Source organism: Aythya ferina, assembly GCF_964211825.1.
Source record: "Aythya ferina genome assembly, chromosome: 5".
Lineage (NCBI taxonomy): Eukaryota > Metazoa > Chordata > Aves > Anseriformes > Anatidae > Aythya > Aythya ferina.
Window position 1 is genome coordinate 5443676 of NC_140301.1, and position 14944 is coordinate 5458619.

The 14944-nt window shown below is 39.4% G+C and overlaps 1 protein-coding gene across 1 annotated transcript in view; it reads right to left on the minus strand.

Moving 5' to 3' along the window:
• Positions 1 to 14944, minus strand: part of ABCC8 (ATP binding cassette subfamily C member 8) — a 74729-nt gene that overhangs the window by 4838 nt on the left and 54947 nt on the right. The window contains exons 24-36 of the mRNA XM_084521937.1: positions 14500 to 14599; positions 13692 to 13939; positions 12539 to 12699; positions 11329 to 11398; positions 10577 to 10734; positions 9236 to 9328; positions 5576 to 5678; positions 4050 to 4163; positions 3305 to 3425; positions 3021 to 3151; positions 2211 to 2289; positions 1350 to 1458; positions 208 to 311 (exon numbers count right to left, since the gene is read on the minus strand). Coding sequence (XP_084378063.1) covers positions 208 to 311; positions 1350 to 1458; positions 2211 to 2289; positions 3021 to 3151; positions 3305 to 3425; positions 4050 to 4163; positions 5576 to 5678; positions 9236 to 9328; positions 10577 to 10734; positions 11329 to 11398; positions 12539 to 12699; positions 13692 to 13939; positions 14500 to 14599 — 1591 coding nt within the window. The remainder of the gene's footprint in view (positions 1 to 207; positions 312 to 1349; positions 1459 to 2210; positions 2290 to 3020; positions 3152 to 3304; positions 3426 to 4049; positions 4164 to 5575; positions 5679 to 9235; positions 9329 to 10576; positions 10735 to 11328; positions 11399 to 12538; positions 12700 to 13691; positions 13940 to 14499; positions 14600 to 14944) is intronic.

Sequence of the window (14944 nt, forward strand, 5' to 3'; positions counted from 1 at the left end):
AGAAACAGGGTTATGCCCTGCAGGTGCAGTTGGTAAGGGAATTCGATGGATCTAGCGCCTTTGCCTGCAGGCAAGAACTTTTTGTCACCTCCCATAAACCTCAGAGGGTTTCCCTTCAGCAGCTGCCTTTTTAATAACTAGGCAGTGTGAAACGCTGTTCTGTTGTGAACAGCAGATGCGATCTTCGCAAGAAGGAAGTCTTATTACCTAGGCCCCCAGGTAGCGCTTTCACCACATGCTTGAGCTGTGCTATTTCCAGTGCTTCCCACAGCATGCTGTCAGTGCACTTCTTCTCCGGGTCCAAGTTAAACCTACAGTTAGATGCAATTCAAGAAAATTAATTAGTATCGACCTCTGCAGTGTATTTCTTCTTTTGGTGTGTGCAGAAACAAACCCACTAATAACAGGAATCATACACTAATGACGTGCCACCTCTTACAGGTGTAAATCCACTGAATTTAGCAGACTTGGGCAGCGTTTAACATCTCTTATTCTGCCATCTCTCCTTTTAAATCCACTGTGTCCCTTTGCCCCTTAGTGACAAGGAAGTGCTAAACAGAACAGTCAAGCTTCATAATGATTTATGAAACGCAAGTCTTCGCTACAACTGAACAGATCTTGGATTTATGAACAGATGAATGTTATTTGTGCTTGCTGGGGCCCCAAATTGATAGCAATGAATGTAAATCTCATATCATATTAATATACAGAATGATAATCAGAAATAAAAGATTCAGTGGTATGGGACACTGTTTTTAATGCTTACTGCTACTGTATGTGCTCTGAGTAACCAATGATGGCCCTGAAATAAATTTTTGAATAGGAAAATTATTAAAACAAAGGTACAGAGTCACCTTGTCATCTGACATAAATGAATCATGCTTTACTCAGGGAAGTTCAGGAGATAATCTTGGGATCTGTATTAGTTTCAAGTCAGCAAACTGCAGAAACCTTTCACATTTTCAGTGAACTCTAATGACTTTTCTTATAGAAACTATAACTGCAGGTGATGCGACTCTGTACTGAGGATTATACATGTACTGTTCCTTTCTAAGGTAAGTGACACTGAGATAGGGAGTGACATTTATTGGAAACCATGGAGCTTTTTTCCATGGGTTTTACTGCATCATCTTCTCAAAGAAGAAGGAAGAGGTGGAAAAAAAAAGTAAAGCATAAACAAGGCGTTTGATCTCATAGATGAAAGAATATCTCAAAGACTAGAAAAGCAACAGAGGATAGAGGCTCCAAGATAAAACATCATCAAAACTGCATCAGCAGTTTTGTAAAAGTCATGACATGGGACGACGCAGATAGTCATTATTTGTCTATTGCTAGGGCTCAGTGCTTACCGGATTGTTCCGCTGAATAAAATAGGATCTTGGAGAATGATTGACAACCTGGATCTCAACGTCTGTAAGGGGAGCTTGGCGATATCTATACCATCAATGATAATTCTTCCTATTCAAAAGAAAATGGAGAGTCTGCTGGACTGTTTATCACGCCACACAGCTGCTGGCAAAGACATGGCTCACTTTCAGCTTGCAATACATTACAGCAGGAACAGGCCTTGAATTGCAAATCCCTTTATTCACTAATGAAACAAGCTTTGGTTAAGCAGCATGCACAATTCTCCAAAGACTAAGACTCAGCTGTGAAGAATGTGAGGTAGACCTGTACTATGTTAAGGAATGGTTAGACACACGACTTACCTGCTTGACCATTAATAAAAATGTAGCAAACAACAAGGTAAGAGGTTATTTGATTAAGGACTTGTTACTGAGGGAAACGGTCATTTCAGAAAGCCAAATTACTATTCTTTGAAAGTTTATCTTCAAGTACAACTGTCTGGCTTTGTAATCCCCAGTGGAGGAGTCTTCCAGACCCAGTGAATCCTCTCTATGCCTTGTGTGCAGATCCTTGCTTATCCCTGAACGCTTTTCTCCTTTTGTACTTTGCTCCTACTGCTGTGATTTAGCAGCACAAAAGGCTGTCTCCTGTCACTCCTGAACTCTTGCTTCTGTTATGTAGAGTGAGAATTTTTATTGATCCAGCACAGCTGTTAGATGACAGATGACACCGTACTTAAACAAGGCCAGAGAGCATCTCTCCGATTCAAGAAGTGCACTTCAAAGCTGCTGCTCTTCAGGAAAGGAATATCAACGCACCTTCAGGAACTAGGCTTGACATACACAAAAAAAGTGTAATCTTACCCTCAAAAGTGTCAACCATTCTGAAAAATGCAAGAGAGAAGGAGGATTTTCCACTGCCTGTTCGGCCGCAGATCCCAATCTGTGACACAGAAAGAAGATGAATGTCAAGTGAGTGGAAATGGACAGTGTTTGTATTCGACATTTAGGATGGAGACACTATTCAAATCTACGTGATCATCCTGCACTCCTGACAGTTCGGTCAAACTGTACTGGCCGTAACAGCATCCCGAATTACAGTCTTTGTCTTTAATGGTCTGAGCATTTAGGGATAAATCAAGGCCAGTCCTATGTACAGAAACAAGCAGAGAGTGACATAGAGGAGCAGGAGGGCTGGCCAGTGCTGCCAGCAAAGCTTAGGATCTGGAGTTGGCCTTGCTGAGCAGGAAGAACACAGGCAAACAGGATTAGGGAGGAGAAAAACAACTGATAGAACAGAGACACAACCAGGCAGAAGAGCAAAGATGGGAATAACTACATCATTCCACATGGGAATGATGGAAAGTAGATCTAACACGATAAGGGGTCATTGTCAATTCTTTCATCACTGTGTGCTGACAGCAGTGTGCTGGGACACTAGGAAGTGGTGTGTAGTTCTAACTTCACATTGTAACAGACTCCTAAGCACAACAAACTAAAACACCCACAGATCCCTTTCCACTGCACTACATTCTTTTAGAGAAAAAAAATCTGTAATTCAGTCATTAAAACATAGTTGTTGGGTTTTTTTTAATTATTTTTTTTTTCCCCAAGTCTGTGGTTTCTATGATAAGCTAGTCTATAAAGCTTTTCAAAATCAATTCAGTTATTTACCTTTTGTCCTGGCGAAATGTGGGCATTGACATGCTTCAGCACTGGCTTTAAGTTGCTGTCATATCGGACACTCAGGTTCTGGATTTGGATCTCGCCTCTGTCCGGCCAGTTCTGGGGAATCTGCGAGGAAGCTGTACCAGGAGCACAGGGGAACAAACACAACCACCCTCTCATGATGAATTCATCATCTCATTAAGTAATTTACTGAGTTATTCATGGTAATAGACTGCAAAATCATTAGTATTTCAGCAAGCTCTCTGCATGCTGCACAAAACTGCACTTACAAAGGAGCCCTTCATAATTTTCAGCTTCTGTTTTGAGCAGGCCATGGATTCTTTTCACTGCACCCAGCTGGATCTCCATATCAGCCAGGTTACGAACCATCCAATTCAGATAGTTAGACACCTGATGTAAAGCAAACAAACTCCTAAATTCCAGGTTTTTAGCAGTTTGCATCATTCGACCAGCATGCACCTTATATTCCTGAACACTTGTTCAGCCTTAGTAAGCTGAAGTTGTGAATGAACTGCGTGGTACACATCAACAGGGTGACAGCAATGACTTCAGGTTACATTTCCTGACTGCAAAGCACAGAGAGATTGATACTATGGAGACCTACCAACAGCAAAGAGGAAAGAAAACAGTAAAGACAAGCAGAAAGACAACACTTGGTAACTAAAAAGGTTTGACAGTCTGGAATGATGTATTTGGTCATAATTACGACTGATGCACTGAAACAATATTGTTATTCACAATGGAAGACATTATAAAATTATGATGCAACTTGGCAATATTTGGACGACATAGTTGAACTACTGCTTCTGTGAATACTTTATCTAGAAAATGAAAAAGAGTACTCTCAAATATGTCAACCACTGAATGGAAATTGAAGTTAACACTTGGTTTCAGTGATGTTACAGTACCCATGAATAGATATACAGACACCTTCAATCTTCTTGTTCATCTTTGCGCCCTGAAGAATTACAAAAAAATGTTTGGGAGAAACAAAAAGGGTCCTGAGATTCTTACCATAAGAGCATAGGTTAGTCCCAAGCCTACAAGTCCTGAAGAGAGTTTGCTATACAGGCAACTGGTAATAGAAGTGACAGCTGCTATGAGTACCACACATGCTCCAATGTACTCCTGAAGGAATATGAACAAGCTCCATCACTGTAAGTCTACAAATGATCAAAATGTTCTCATAACTTTGCATACCAAAACCCCAACCCATTGCACAGTTTGAAAATAGAGGCAGAAGACACCACATAACTCCTCTGACCCTGCCTGTGAATCCACTTGCATTGCCTTTAGCATAGCTGTGCTGTTTGGAGATGCTTTTGTACACAGGAGCTGCACCAGCACTCCTAATCTTCTGGCAAAGTCAACACAGGCATCTTAAGTATGTCATGGAGAAGGCTGAAACGATGCTGCTGTTGTTACCTGTGGTAGATGAGAGAAATGCTCACACGATCCCCTGTGAGCACAGCCTCTCCGTGGCTGAGGACAAACTGCTGGGAGGCACGGCAGTTGCTTCTGGGTGGCTACCATCACATTTATTCAGACCAAGCTGCTCTTGCACAGCACGTAACTATTGGTTGGATTGTGTCTGCTAAGGATGGACTTTTGTCACTTTAATTAAAATCTTTAGTGATTTGACTTCTCAAAGACAAGACTTTGAGTAAAATTATGTAACAGACTAGAAAATGAACTTTGTTGGAGGGAAGTTGTTATTCTTCTATGTTTGTACTGTTTCGTGACACAGGTGTTAGAGACAGAATTTGAGACTTCAGATCATCTGTGACTGAACATGTAAGACTAGTAAAATCTGATTATACTCACTAGCAGAATTCAAGTAGCAAAAGACATCAGCTAACATGGAGTCCAAAATGAGGAGGAGTAACACAAACTGTGACTTTGAGCGCACATAAAAAGAGCCCACATTACCATTAGCAGCAGTACTGCACCTGTAGCTATCAAAGCCTGGTACAAATGTCATCATCTACAAGATAAAACTCTTCGACTGAATTTCAAATAATTATATTTAATAAATATTTTTTTATGCCAGTCCACTTTTCTAAGCATTCTGAGGAAATGAGCAACTGAGTATGTTTAGCATCCTTCAGATGACCCAAAACAGGCAAAAACCTGTCTGTATCCTTCTGCTTATTAAGAGAGCTTCTGTGATGTTGAAATGTTCCTGGTGGACTGACAACACAACGGCCTGCAGTGGCTAACAGCATACAAATGCATTCTGGCTGGCAACACAGCCAGAGCAACTCTCTGATCACTCTTCCATGCACAAAGGAAGAAATATGACCTTTAATAATTATTCCTGTCTTGGAGGAACAGCTGCAGGCTACAGGAAAAATTCATACTCCATTCAGTTTTCTGGATGGTTTGGGCACATGATCAGTACAAATATCTATCTATCTATGGCAAAGGTATAGCCTCAGAACACAGATGAGGCTGGATAACTATGGGTAAATTCATCAGATTGCTTGGAATGAAGTTAAATCAATTCACGGTGTATACAAAAAAAAAAAAAAAGTACTTGCCATGCGAACTTCTAGCCATCGATTAGCAGCTGTAAGGAAAAGGGAAGCAATGTTGTTGGAATCTGTGTATTCAAGAAGCTTTTGTCGAAATTTAGCTTCATACCTGAAAGAAGAAAAACAAACAAACAAAAACGACAGAAAACAGTCAGGCCTTAGAATATTGGAAAAATAATATTTAATTCTGGGGGGCCTGTGTTCTTGGGGAGTTTGACACAGGTTTAAGTCAGCCTGTCAGGAGTTCGGAGTGACATTGCTCATAGATTTGTATTAGACACATGCAAAGTGCCCTCAGGAGTAAAAGGAAGTTATTGCGCTGATGAAACTCTGTGTAGGACTTCTGATTCACAGGGGGCAGTTTCTAACTACCTTTTACTACGTGCTAACTGTAAGAAAGACAAATAAAACAAAATCAAACCAAAAACCAAGAGAAGCAACACACGCGTGTACTTGTGAAAAGAAGTATTAGCACGTGCAGAATGTAGTTCCTCTTCTCAGTTTATCATATAAGCTAAGGTTTTAAAACGTATACTACTGTAGTGCCTAGAAATTGTAACCACTTTAAAAGCATAAACTCAGAGTACCTCTGGTAATGGCAGCCCTAGTGTTAATTACATGTTTGTCCTTCTTACTAATGACTGGAGCCCTTTGCAAAACAAAAGGCCAAGCATACGGTGCAACAAAAAGTAACAGAGTGGAAAGAACCATTTTTTTTTTTCTTCACAAATGAGCTAGCCACAAAACACAACATAAGATTAATGGCAAAAAGTTCTGTTTACAGTTTATTATAGAGGATCTGCACCCACTTATGATAAAAACTGCATGAATGAATTCTGCCTTGAACATAACAGATAAGGAAAGTGATTCCCAGCTCCATGTATTTAGACTGAGATCTTGGCAGGCATACAAGTCAACCAGTCACTCCTTTAGCTGAGCCTATTTATTTGTACAGGTGTGAATTAATGTGATGTTAATAAAGTGTGGCAATAATTATGCCTAATAATAAAGGAGAAGGGTGGCACAGAAACCTTTTTCAGGGTAGTAACAGAAGCTTGAAGGCCTGAAGACCTAATTTATGCACCCAGAAGCTTGCCCTTTCCCCCCTCTATTACATTAGAAAATTTAAAAGAACTTGCTAACCTCTCTATAAACTTTGCCCTACTTACATCCTTTGATATTGTGCTTGCAGCAAGCAGTACTTATTTATAAACTCAGCTCCCTGTATACTGGTATGAAAGAAAGATGTGACAATGTTTTCATATAAACTACGCTTTAGAGATGCTTTCCGATTTGTCCACTACAAAGTATCTTAATCCTTCTTTTGAGTCCAGTATAATAAAGTTCTGACATAAATCATTTATCCTTTTCAGAAGAGGAAGTGCAAGTTTGTGGAAATAATTTAGCTGTTGACAACTCAGTTATGTGCCAAGACGGAACAGACACGTCTGCTGTATGCAATAGAAAATGGCTCTGGGAAGCCAGGGCTGGCTCCGACCGTGCTGGTGTGTTTGCACGGCGTAGAATGGTTGCTCCTGAAAGTGATGCACTAGCATCACCCAGTGCAGGGCTAGCGATCCCTGCCTTTCCTCAGGACTAATTACCATGTAGAAATGGCTGTACTGCTTCCAGAACCCATTCGGTCACGTTTAACTTTGGTATCTCCACACCATGAGACGTGACGTGATGTAGGTATGCCCTAAAGGATGCGAGGTATGCGTTATGAGTCAGGCATGAGCATGCACGTGGAAAGGCAGTGCAGACAGAGTTGCCACTGTTGGGGGGGTACTGCAGAAATATCAGCATTTCTCTTCAGAAAATGTCCCCAGATTACCAGTCTCTCCAAATACAACCCAGTCTGTGCAGAAACTTGCACATCTACATTTATCAATTACTTGGCACCAACCAGTACTTTCTGAAGTGCCACAGAGCACCTGCAAACTATAAATCAGGCCTGGGCATCTGCGTGAGGTGTATTTATAGCTGCAGCAGTAGCTGTCTTTCTGGTCTCCCTCTGGATTTTTTGGTACATTTCTTCCCTTATGCATTCTGAGTAAGTGCAGGATGGAGAATTGCCAAGAGTAAGGACACTTCAGGAACAACTGGCACCTCCTAACTGTACGACTAGATTCCTGAATTAGTGTTATTTTTAGGGATGCTCAAGCTAGCAAGTCTGAACTCCACTCCTGCTAATATGCTAGGCAGCTCAAAAGCTTCACAGTCCTAAAAATAGCTGGGTTACCAGCTGATGCAGGAGGCTGGCAGACAGATGGAATACAGAACCTACTGAAAGCACGTAGCTGTTTGGGTCAGACGCATGGCTTAGTGCAGGGTTTAAGAAAAAAAGAGGCACTGAATACAGTTCTTTGACAGAGGAATTCATCTGAAGGTGACAGGAAGAATCAAGAGGTCCAAATGGCTGAAAATATTAGCTAGATAGCATTAAATATAACTTATTATATTAAAAATTGAAAATATACAGCCGTAATACCCTAAAGATCCTTTTGATAAAGTAAAAGCTTATATGGGTAAATGAGAAAAGCAACAATTAAAATATAAATTAAGTATCTTTAAAGGTGAACACAGGCATAGCTACAAACTAGAGAATAATGTTGGCACTTAAGTTAAATGTATAATAACAGCAATTAAAATCGGAATTTTGCTGTTCTACCACTCTTTAGGCAGCTATCTTCAGCCAAAAAGAAACAAGATTTTACACTGGTTATTCTTTTATTGAGTTCCTGATATCCCAGTTAGAATTGTTTAAGAATAGTATAACTTTGTGCATGACTTCTATTATAAAATAAGATCTATAGGTTAAGAAGAATAAACATTTCTGTTTCACAGAGAGAACAGTATTAACTGGCAGAATGTGTAGACATCTAGATGAGATGGGTGTGGAAGACAGTTGACTGCATTCGAGTCAACTGGAAAAGACAAGAATAGAACTAGTGCAAAGAAAGCATCTGGTTAGCTCAGCAGTGGTAACTCCACTGGTGTCAGTGTGACTGCCGTTTCTGTAACTCAGATCCACAACCCAGGCATGTCATCGGGTATTCGTAGGCTGCTCCTGTGATCTTACGTAGACAGAAAAATGAATCAAAACGGGTGATAAAAGACTGTGTCTCCGAGTCACATATTTTCAAAACTGATATAAACAACCACATTTTCAGCTAGCAACCTGGAAAATAACTTAAGGTGTGCCTGTAGCTTCTGAAGTTGCTAGCCTGCACAGTTTATCTTACCAGGACATCGACCCATACACAAATTATTCTGGCATAACACGTTACTGCATATTAGTTGTTCCATGGAAACTGTCCAAACACAAGGTCTGCCACACCGCATGCTGCGGTAATTGCAAGCCAATTTAGCTTCTTAAATCACATTTGCCCACAAAGTTTTTTTCAGGCTGCGTGCGACTGTGTGGAGATTTACTGCAGGGCAGCTGACACATGTCAGTTTGTTTTTCTACAGTAACTCCTTTACATGCAAAATGCTTAGTGGTAAAGGTCCTTAGCGTTTCACAGTTTCCATTACTAGTGCTTTTGGGACTGTGGATTTCCAGATGATCCAAATGACAGATTCTTGTAGCTACACACTCGCAGAACAGCATCAGAGATGGATATTCAAAAGTGAGGTGATAGATGTTTTCTTATACAACTATACCTGAAGGCTCGGATGGTGGTCAGGCCTTCAACAGTCTCTGAGAAATGGGAGAGTAATGGTAGCTGAGTGCTGTCATCCAGCTGCTGCAGATCCCTGGAAAGGGTTATGAAAATAATTTTGTAAAAATCAGTCTTGTTGTGCAGTTATTCTCCTGGAGCAGTTTCAGAAAGTGAAAGGGAACAACATCAGCACAATAATTATATATGTAACACTCAGATGCCTTGAAAGAAAGTGCTACAGGTCTCAGCAGGAAATGAAGTCCCCAGGAGGACTTTTCTGTTTAAATTTTGTTGCACATGACCCTGGAGTTCTGAACAGGTCTCTTCCTTCACCGCCTTCCCTTGTTTCTCCTATATTACTATGTCTTACATTCAGTTGTTTATTCATTTAAACACGATTCTGGTTCTACGCTGAACATGAATTTAATGGGACAGCTCCAGTTAAGAAGAAGGCAGAATGCAAATTCCTCACTGTTCCTTCTCTGTCCTCAAATGACAGCACAACTTCACACTGAGCTAACAACAGAATTTGCACACTCAGTAAATAAGAACCTGCACTGATCTTAATTCTCAATTTCATGTTTTTCCATCAAATCACTGGAAGCACATGTTGGGCGAAATTCTATGTGGTCTCAAGTCCTTCTAGCAGCAAGTAGAATTGGTTGCAAAGACTCCTTCTTGATCAATGCAGAGATGAAGGAAAAAATGCAGTGTTGCTGCAAAGGCTTGTTGAGCACTACCATGTGGGGAGTAGCACAACCATAGGAGAAGAAACTCACAGATATGTCAGAAAAGTTTCAACTTGTTAAAAACTCAAAGACTCCAAGAACAAGTGAGGATGTTCCTACATGCAGGAGCCACTGGGAACCATGGGCAGTACTGCTAGCAGGGTAAGGTAATGCTCCATTCTCCAGCCTCTCTCCCTGGCGCTACAGACCTCCGTTTCCACCTGGATGGGCAGGTGGAACACCATGTTCTCTGCTCTATCACCACATTTCCTTGGACGTGTCCATCATGCAGCCCTTGGGGAGGACAGAATATGTTGTATTTTTTGTTTCGTTATTTTCTGTTTGTTTTGTGTTCCATGAAATCTAAGAAACTTTGATCATGGACGAAGACCCTGCCCCTGCCTACCAGAAGGTTTGCTTGAAGAGCTGCAGACAGAAGGCACTTGTACAATGACACGTTTTCACTACAGTGGATTTGGCTTGCATTCAGACAGGGCCATGTCTTTGACAGGACCAAATGTAAAAATACACGTAAAGTTCCTTAGCACTGCAATTCTGCAACTGTGCATTGCAGACGTTTCAGTTCCCAAAAGGACAATGGTCTGTGCCCTTACCGTGATGCGACTCGGAAGTACTTCTGGATGAAGTAACACATGATTGCAAGGGGAACCAGGGCAATGAGAAACATCGGTGTGACGTATGAAATTACAGCAAGAGCAGATACACACAGCAAGGTGGAGCGACTCAAGCACTCCAGGGTAGCAGGGATATGCTAGATAGATAAAGAAGCACACAGAGAAATAAACGCATAACATATCAAGATATCAACTAACATTATTTCATGTACTGGTCTCCTAATAACACAAGGAAAAAAAAAGGATCTGAAACACTAAACATACAGGTCTGCTTCTGAATTGACTGCTGGCTTTGGGAAAGCAGTGCAGTCTGCGGTAAATATGGGCAATTAGAATTTTACTCATTAATATTTCAGACCTTTTTCTCATTTCATTTTCTCATATGTCTCAAATTAATATGTTTACCCACTCATTAAAAAAGTAGATGCTCTTAATTTGGGGATATTAATATTGATCTACTTTCTCTTCCCTTTTCACTGAGATTGAAAAAAATTAAGCAAGGTCCCTGCAGGGTATCTTAATCAAATAAGTGTTTTTTCCACTTATTATGTGCATTTAAAGATGAGGAATTCATTCTGAACCTAGAAAGTTGTGATGCAAACTGATATAATATTAAAAATTAGAGATCATCAGTAAACTTCACTTAAATAACAGCATAAGAAATGAAAATCCAAACTTTCAATCTGAGAAAAATAAGATACCTTGGGAGCTTGAATTTGTTTATTCAGTACCTGGTCAATGGTGTTGCAATCAGCTGAAAATCTGTTCAGTATACTTCCCAGAGGTGTTGTTTCAAAAAACCTGAAATGAGACAATGAATGGGAAAGGTTACAATACTGACATGAAAATATTTTTTTTCTCTCTTTTAAGCTGTGCACTGTGCCACAGACACAATCAATCAATCAGTGAAGTTACTTATTTTTCGATGTTAACCATGGGTTTCCAATAAAATGGCAGTCTTTACTGTACCCCAACGACAGCAAACATCTCCTCAGCTCCCTTTACTGCCTAAGAGCTGTAATCGTGTGATTTGTGTAGAACAGAATACTTTCAGATTTGCAATCTGAACACTCTTCAGTTCATGAAAAGCACAAGCAAAATTCATTTGCAAGTCTTGCATTTTTCTGGGAACAGAAATGCATAAGAACAACTCCTGGCATAATACATTAAAAGGCCTTTCCTTTACATTTGCATATGCAAAATACAAACTTCATTATTGCTCTATAGTTAACTGTCCAATAGCTTATGCTGAATCTGAAGTTTGAAAAAAAAAAAAAAAAAAAGAAAGGAAGGTTTTTAAAAAAGCAATAAAATTCTCCATATTTATACTTCCTTCATGAATTCTGAGTCAAATATTGGTAGCTTAAAAATAAGAAGGTCTTTTTCCTAATGTTCAGTAACAGTTGCAAGTTTGAATCAAGCTAAAACTTTAATGTGACAGCATTAGAAATAAAACTTATGCAGGGCAACAAAGGCCTTTACTGCTATCTGTGCAATCCCAGCATACACTACTGATGCCTGTGATGACACTTGTCTAGCTCATTATCTTTCATGGGCTTGCACAATCATTGCCTGGCAGTAAATATTTCCAGTGATTAAGATTATGACGCACACTCCATATGAACTGTACAACATATTCATCAATAATTGTGTTTTCTCCTTAATTAAAAACAGCAAAGAGAAATGAAAGATGCTAGGAAGTTAGTATCTGAAGTCACAGTTAGACAGGAGGGGCACTTGACTTATTGTCCAGGAACTTGAGCAGCCTGGAAACCGTTTTCCAAAACTGCTCCGTAGTTTGGTACCTGGTGATTATCAATGATGCATTATAACATGTGATTCAGAGTCGCTTCATACTACAAATGGTGCTTAGAAAGACTGCCTTGAACTAAGAAATACAGAATGTCTACAATACAGTTTGTATTATAATCAGAGGAATACCTCATTGGTGCCAAAATGATCTTATTTAGTAAAGAAGAGTGCAGCTTTTTGGTGACTTTCAAGCCAGTCCACTCCACTGCTATGGATGTGACAAGACATAGTACAATTCCAAGACAACAGAGAATGCTGAAAATTTTTGAATAAGGAGAATGGTTGAAAATCTAAAAAACAAAGAAAGAACTACCAATTATTCAATGTAAATTATGCTTTAAAATTACTGTAAAAACACAAATGCAGAACTGAAAAATAATGCAAGCAGTAAATCCTTATTCTTTCCCCAAATCCTCCCTAAATTAAGTTGCCAATGATTTTCACCCATGTTAAACCACAATTTGTTAATCCTTCAGAGAGGGGAGCGCTTGAATGAAAAATGAGAGAAATTGGAAATTTAAAATCACAGAATACTATAAAAAAGATTGAGATTTTTTTTGGTAATTTCATCTGAAGGAACAAAACACATCTTCGAAGCATTTATTACAGCTTGGGGGTTGGGTCTCATCTTTGAAAGAGAATAAAATACAATAGGTTTTATTTTGAAATATTAATTTCATATTCAAACCCAACATCAATAAAACATCTTTTAGAGATGAAAAGAATGATTGCAGTGAAATCAAATAAAAACCTCCAAACATTCATGCGAGATTACTGGAGGCACTAATTTCCTGTAAACAAAGCAATCCCAGTTCTAATAAAAACCCTCTGCTATTACTTTGTAAATACAGAGTACCCTGCTAGGTAACACCAGAATCAGTTCCATGTGAAATTCGCACAAAGAACAACCAAAATAGTGTGCTCATCATAAAAATCTGGTTTACCATATATTCCAAAACTCGAATAGCAGGGAGAATGCTGCAGTACAGGAGAAAGACAAAAGAGCTGCAATATCAAAATCACTTTAGAGTCCAAGGTCTAGGCATATCAGTCAAATGATGAAAACGTAGGAGAACAGAAGAACAACAATGAACAAAACTTAATTGTTAGCTTTATTGCACTGTGTTCCCAAACATGCATTAACCTTCAAAATGATTTTGAGCAATAAAGCCACTCCAGTGTGGAATATAGCGTGTTGCATACAAACCTTGGAGTAGATTCTGGCAGTGGGAGATCACCACTGGTTAAGTCACAGAAGAAAGGTGAACGAGACTTGACATACCTCACACTGAGAGCAGTTTTTCATCTCTGGGTCCCTTTCCTCAGAAATGGCGTCTGAGGTCCATCGTGCCAGGCAGTAGTCAATGGCCACCATCACCGTGTGCTTCAGCAGCTGGGACAGAACCAGCAGTGGCAGAAGGAGGATTCCTGCTGCACTGAGGTATTTTCCACAGGCTCTCCAGGGCATCTTTGCTCTCTGATGAAGCACAGAGGACAGGTTGTCTTCATCATCACTTTCTGTTACTTCTTCTGCAACATGCCGGAAAAAAAAGTACAACCTCACTGAATTACTCTCACAGACCTTTCATTGGAACTGGCAAGTGGCAGCCACAGAAGATGAGTTATAATAAAAGATAAAGAATGGCTTAAAATGAAATTATTTACTCAGGCAAACACATATGATTTTGCTAAAGTTAGTAGTAATACATGGTAACAAGACACAAAAAAATGTTTTTTTTCAGTTTAAAACTGTTAACTTGATTAAAGAAATGCATTTTTTTTTCTAGGTAAAACCTTAAACAAGTGTGCTCAGCTACTGATAGGTTTGATGCTCACCCAACATACCAACATAAATTATTCAATGTTAATTCATCTCTTTTTACCAAATTGTGTTCAAGTACAATAAAAAACCCTCAGAAGTTTGACAGAAGCTACAACTTCTGAATGCTCAAAACATTGTAGTCTAGACGTAAACTCATGACCCACCTAAAAAACAATTCTCTTGCCAGTTTACAAGTTGTTAATTCATTCTAATATAATTTAACTATAAAACAGTAACGAATTGGTACTGGGCCTAAATGGCCTTTTACCTTCATCTTCTTCATCGTCTTTCAGCAGAGCTTCCCGGGAATACATAGTCCTCCGGAGATTCGTTCTTTCCAGAACAGTTTTGCTTTCAATTATCGTCTCCTAAAAAGGAAGGGCTAGTGTGCTTTCAACCAGAGAATTAATCAAAAAATTACTAACTGTGAAAAAGCTTTTCAATCAGAACATCAGTTAAAAGTAGTGAGAATCTTACAGAGGGCAGTCATAAGTGACTGATATCCCACCTCTATGTAAAACCAAAGGGCATAAATTATATAACTGACATTAATTTCACATTGTCAGTCCCAGCACTCTCAGAGTCTTGGGTTCCTAACTTGGACAGATATCCCTGCATTACAAGAACTAAGATGAACATCTAATTAATTTTGTGTTGTAGTATTAAAGAGATTTGGGATTTGGAGGGCCTATTACAAGCACATCTGGAAAAAT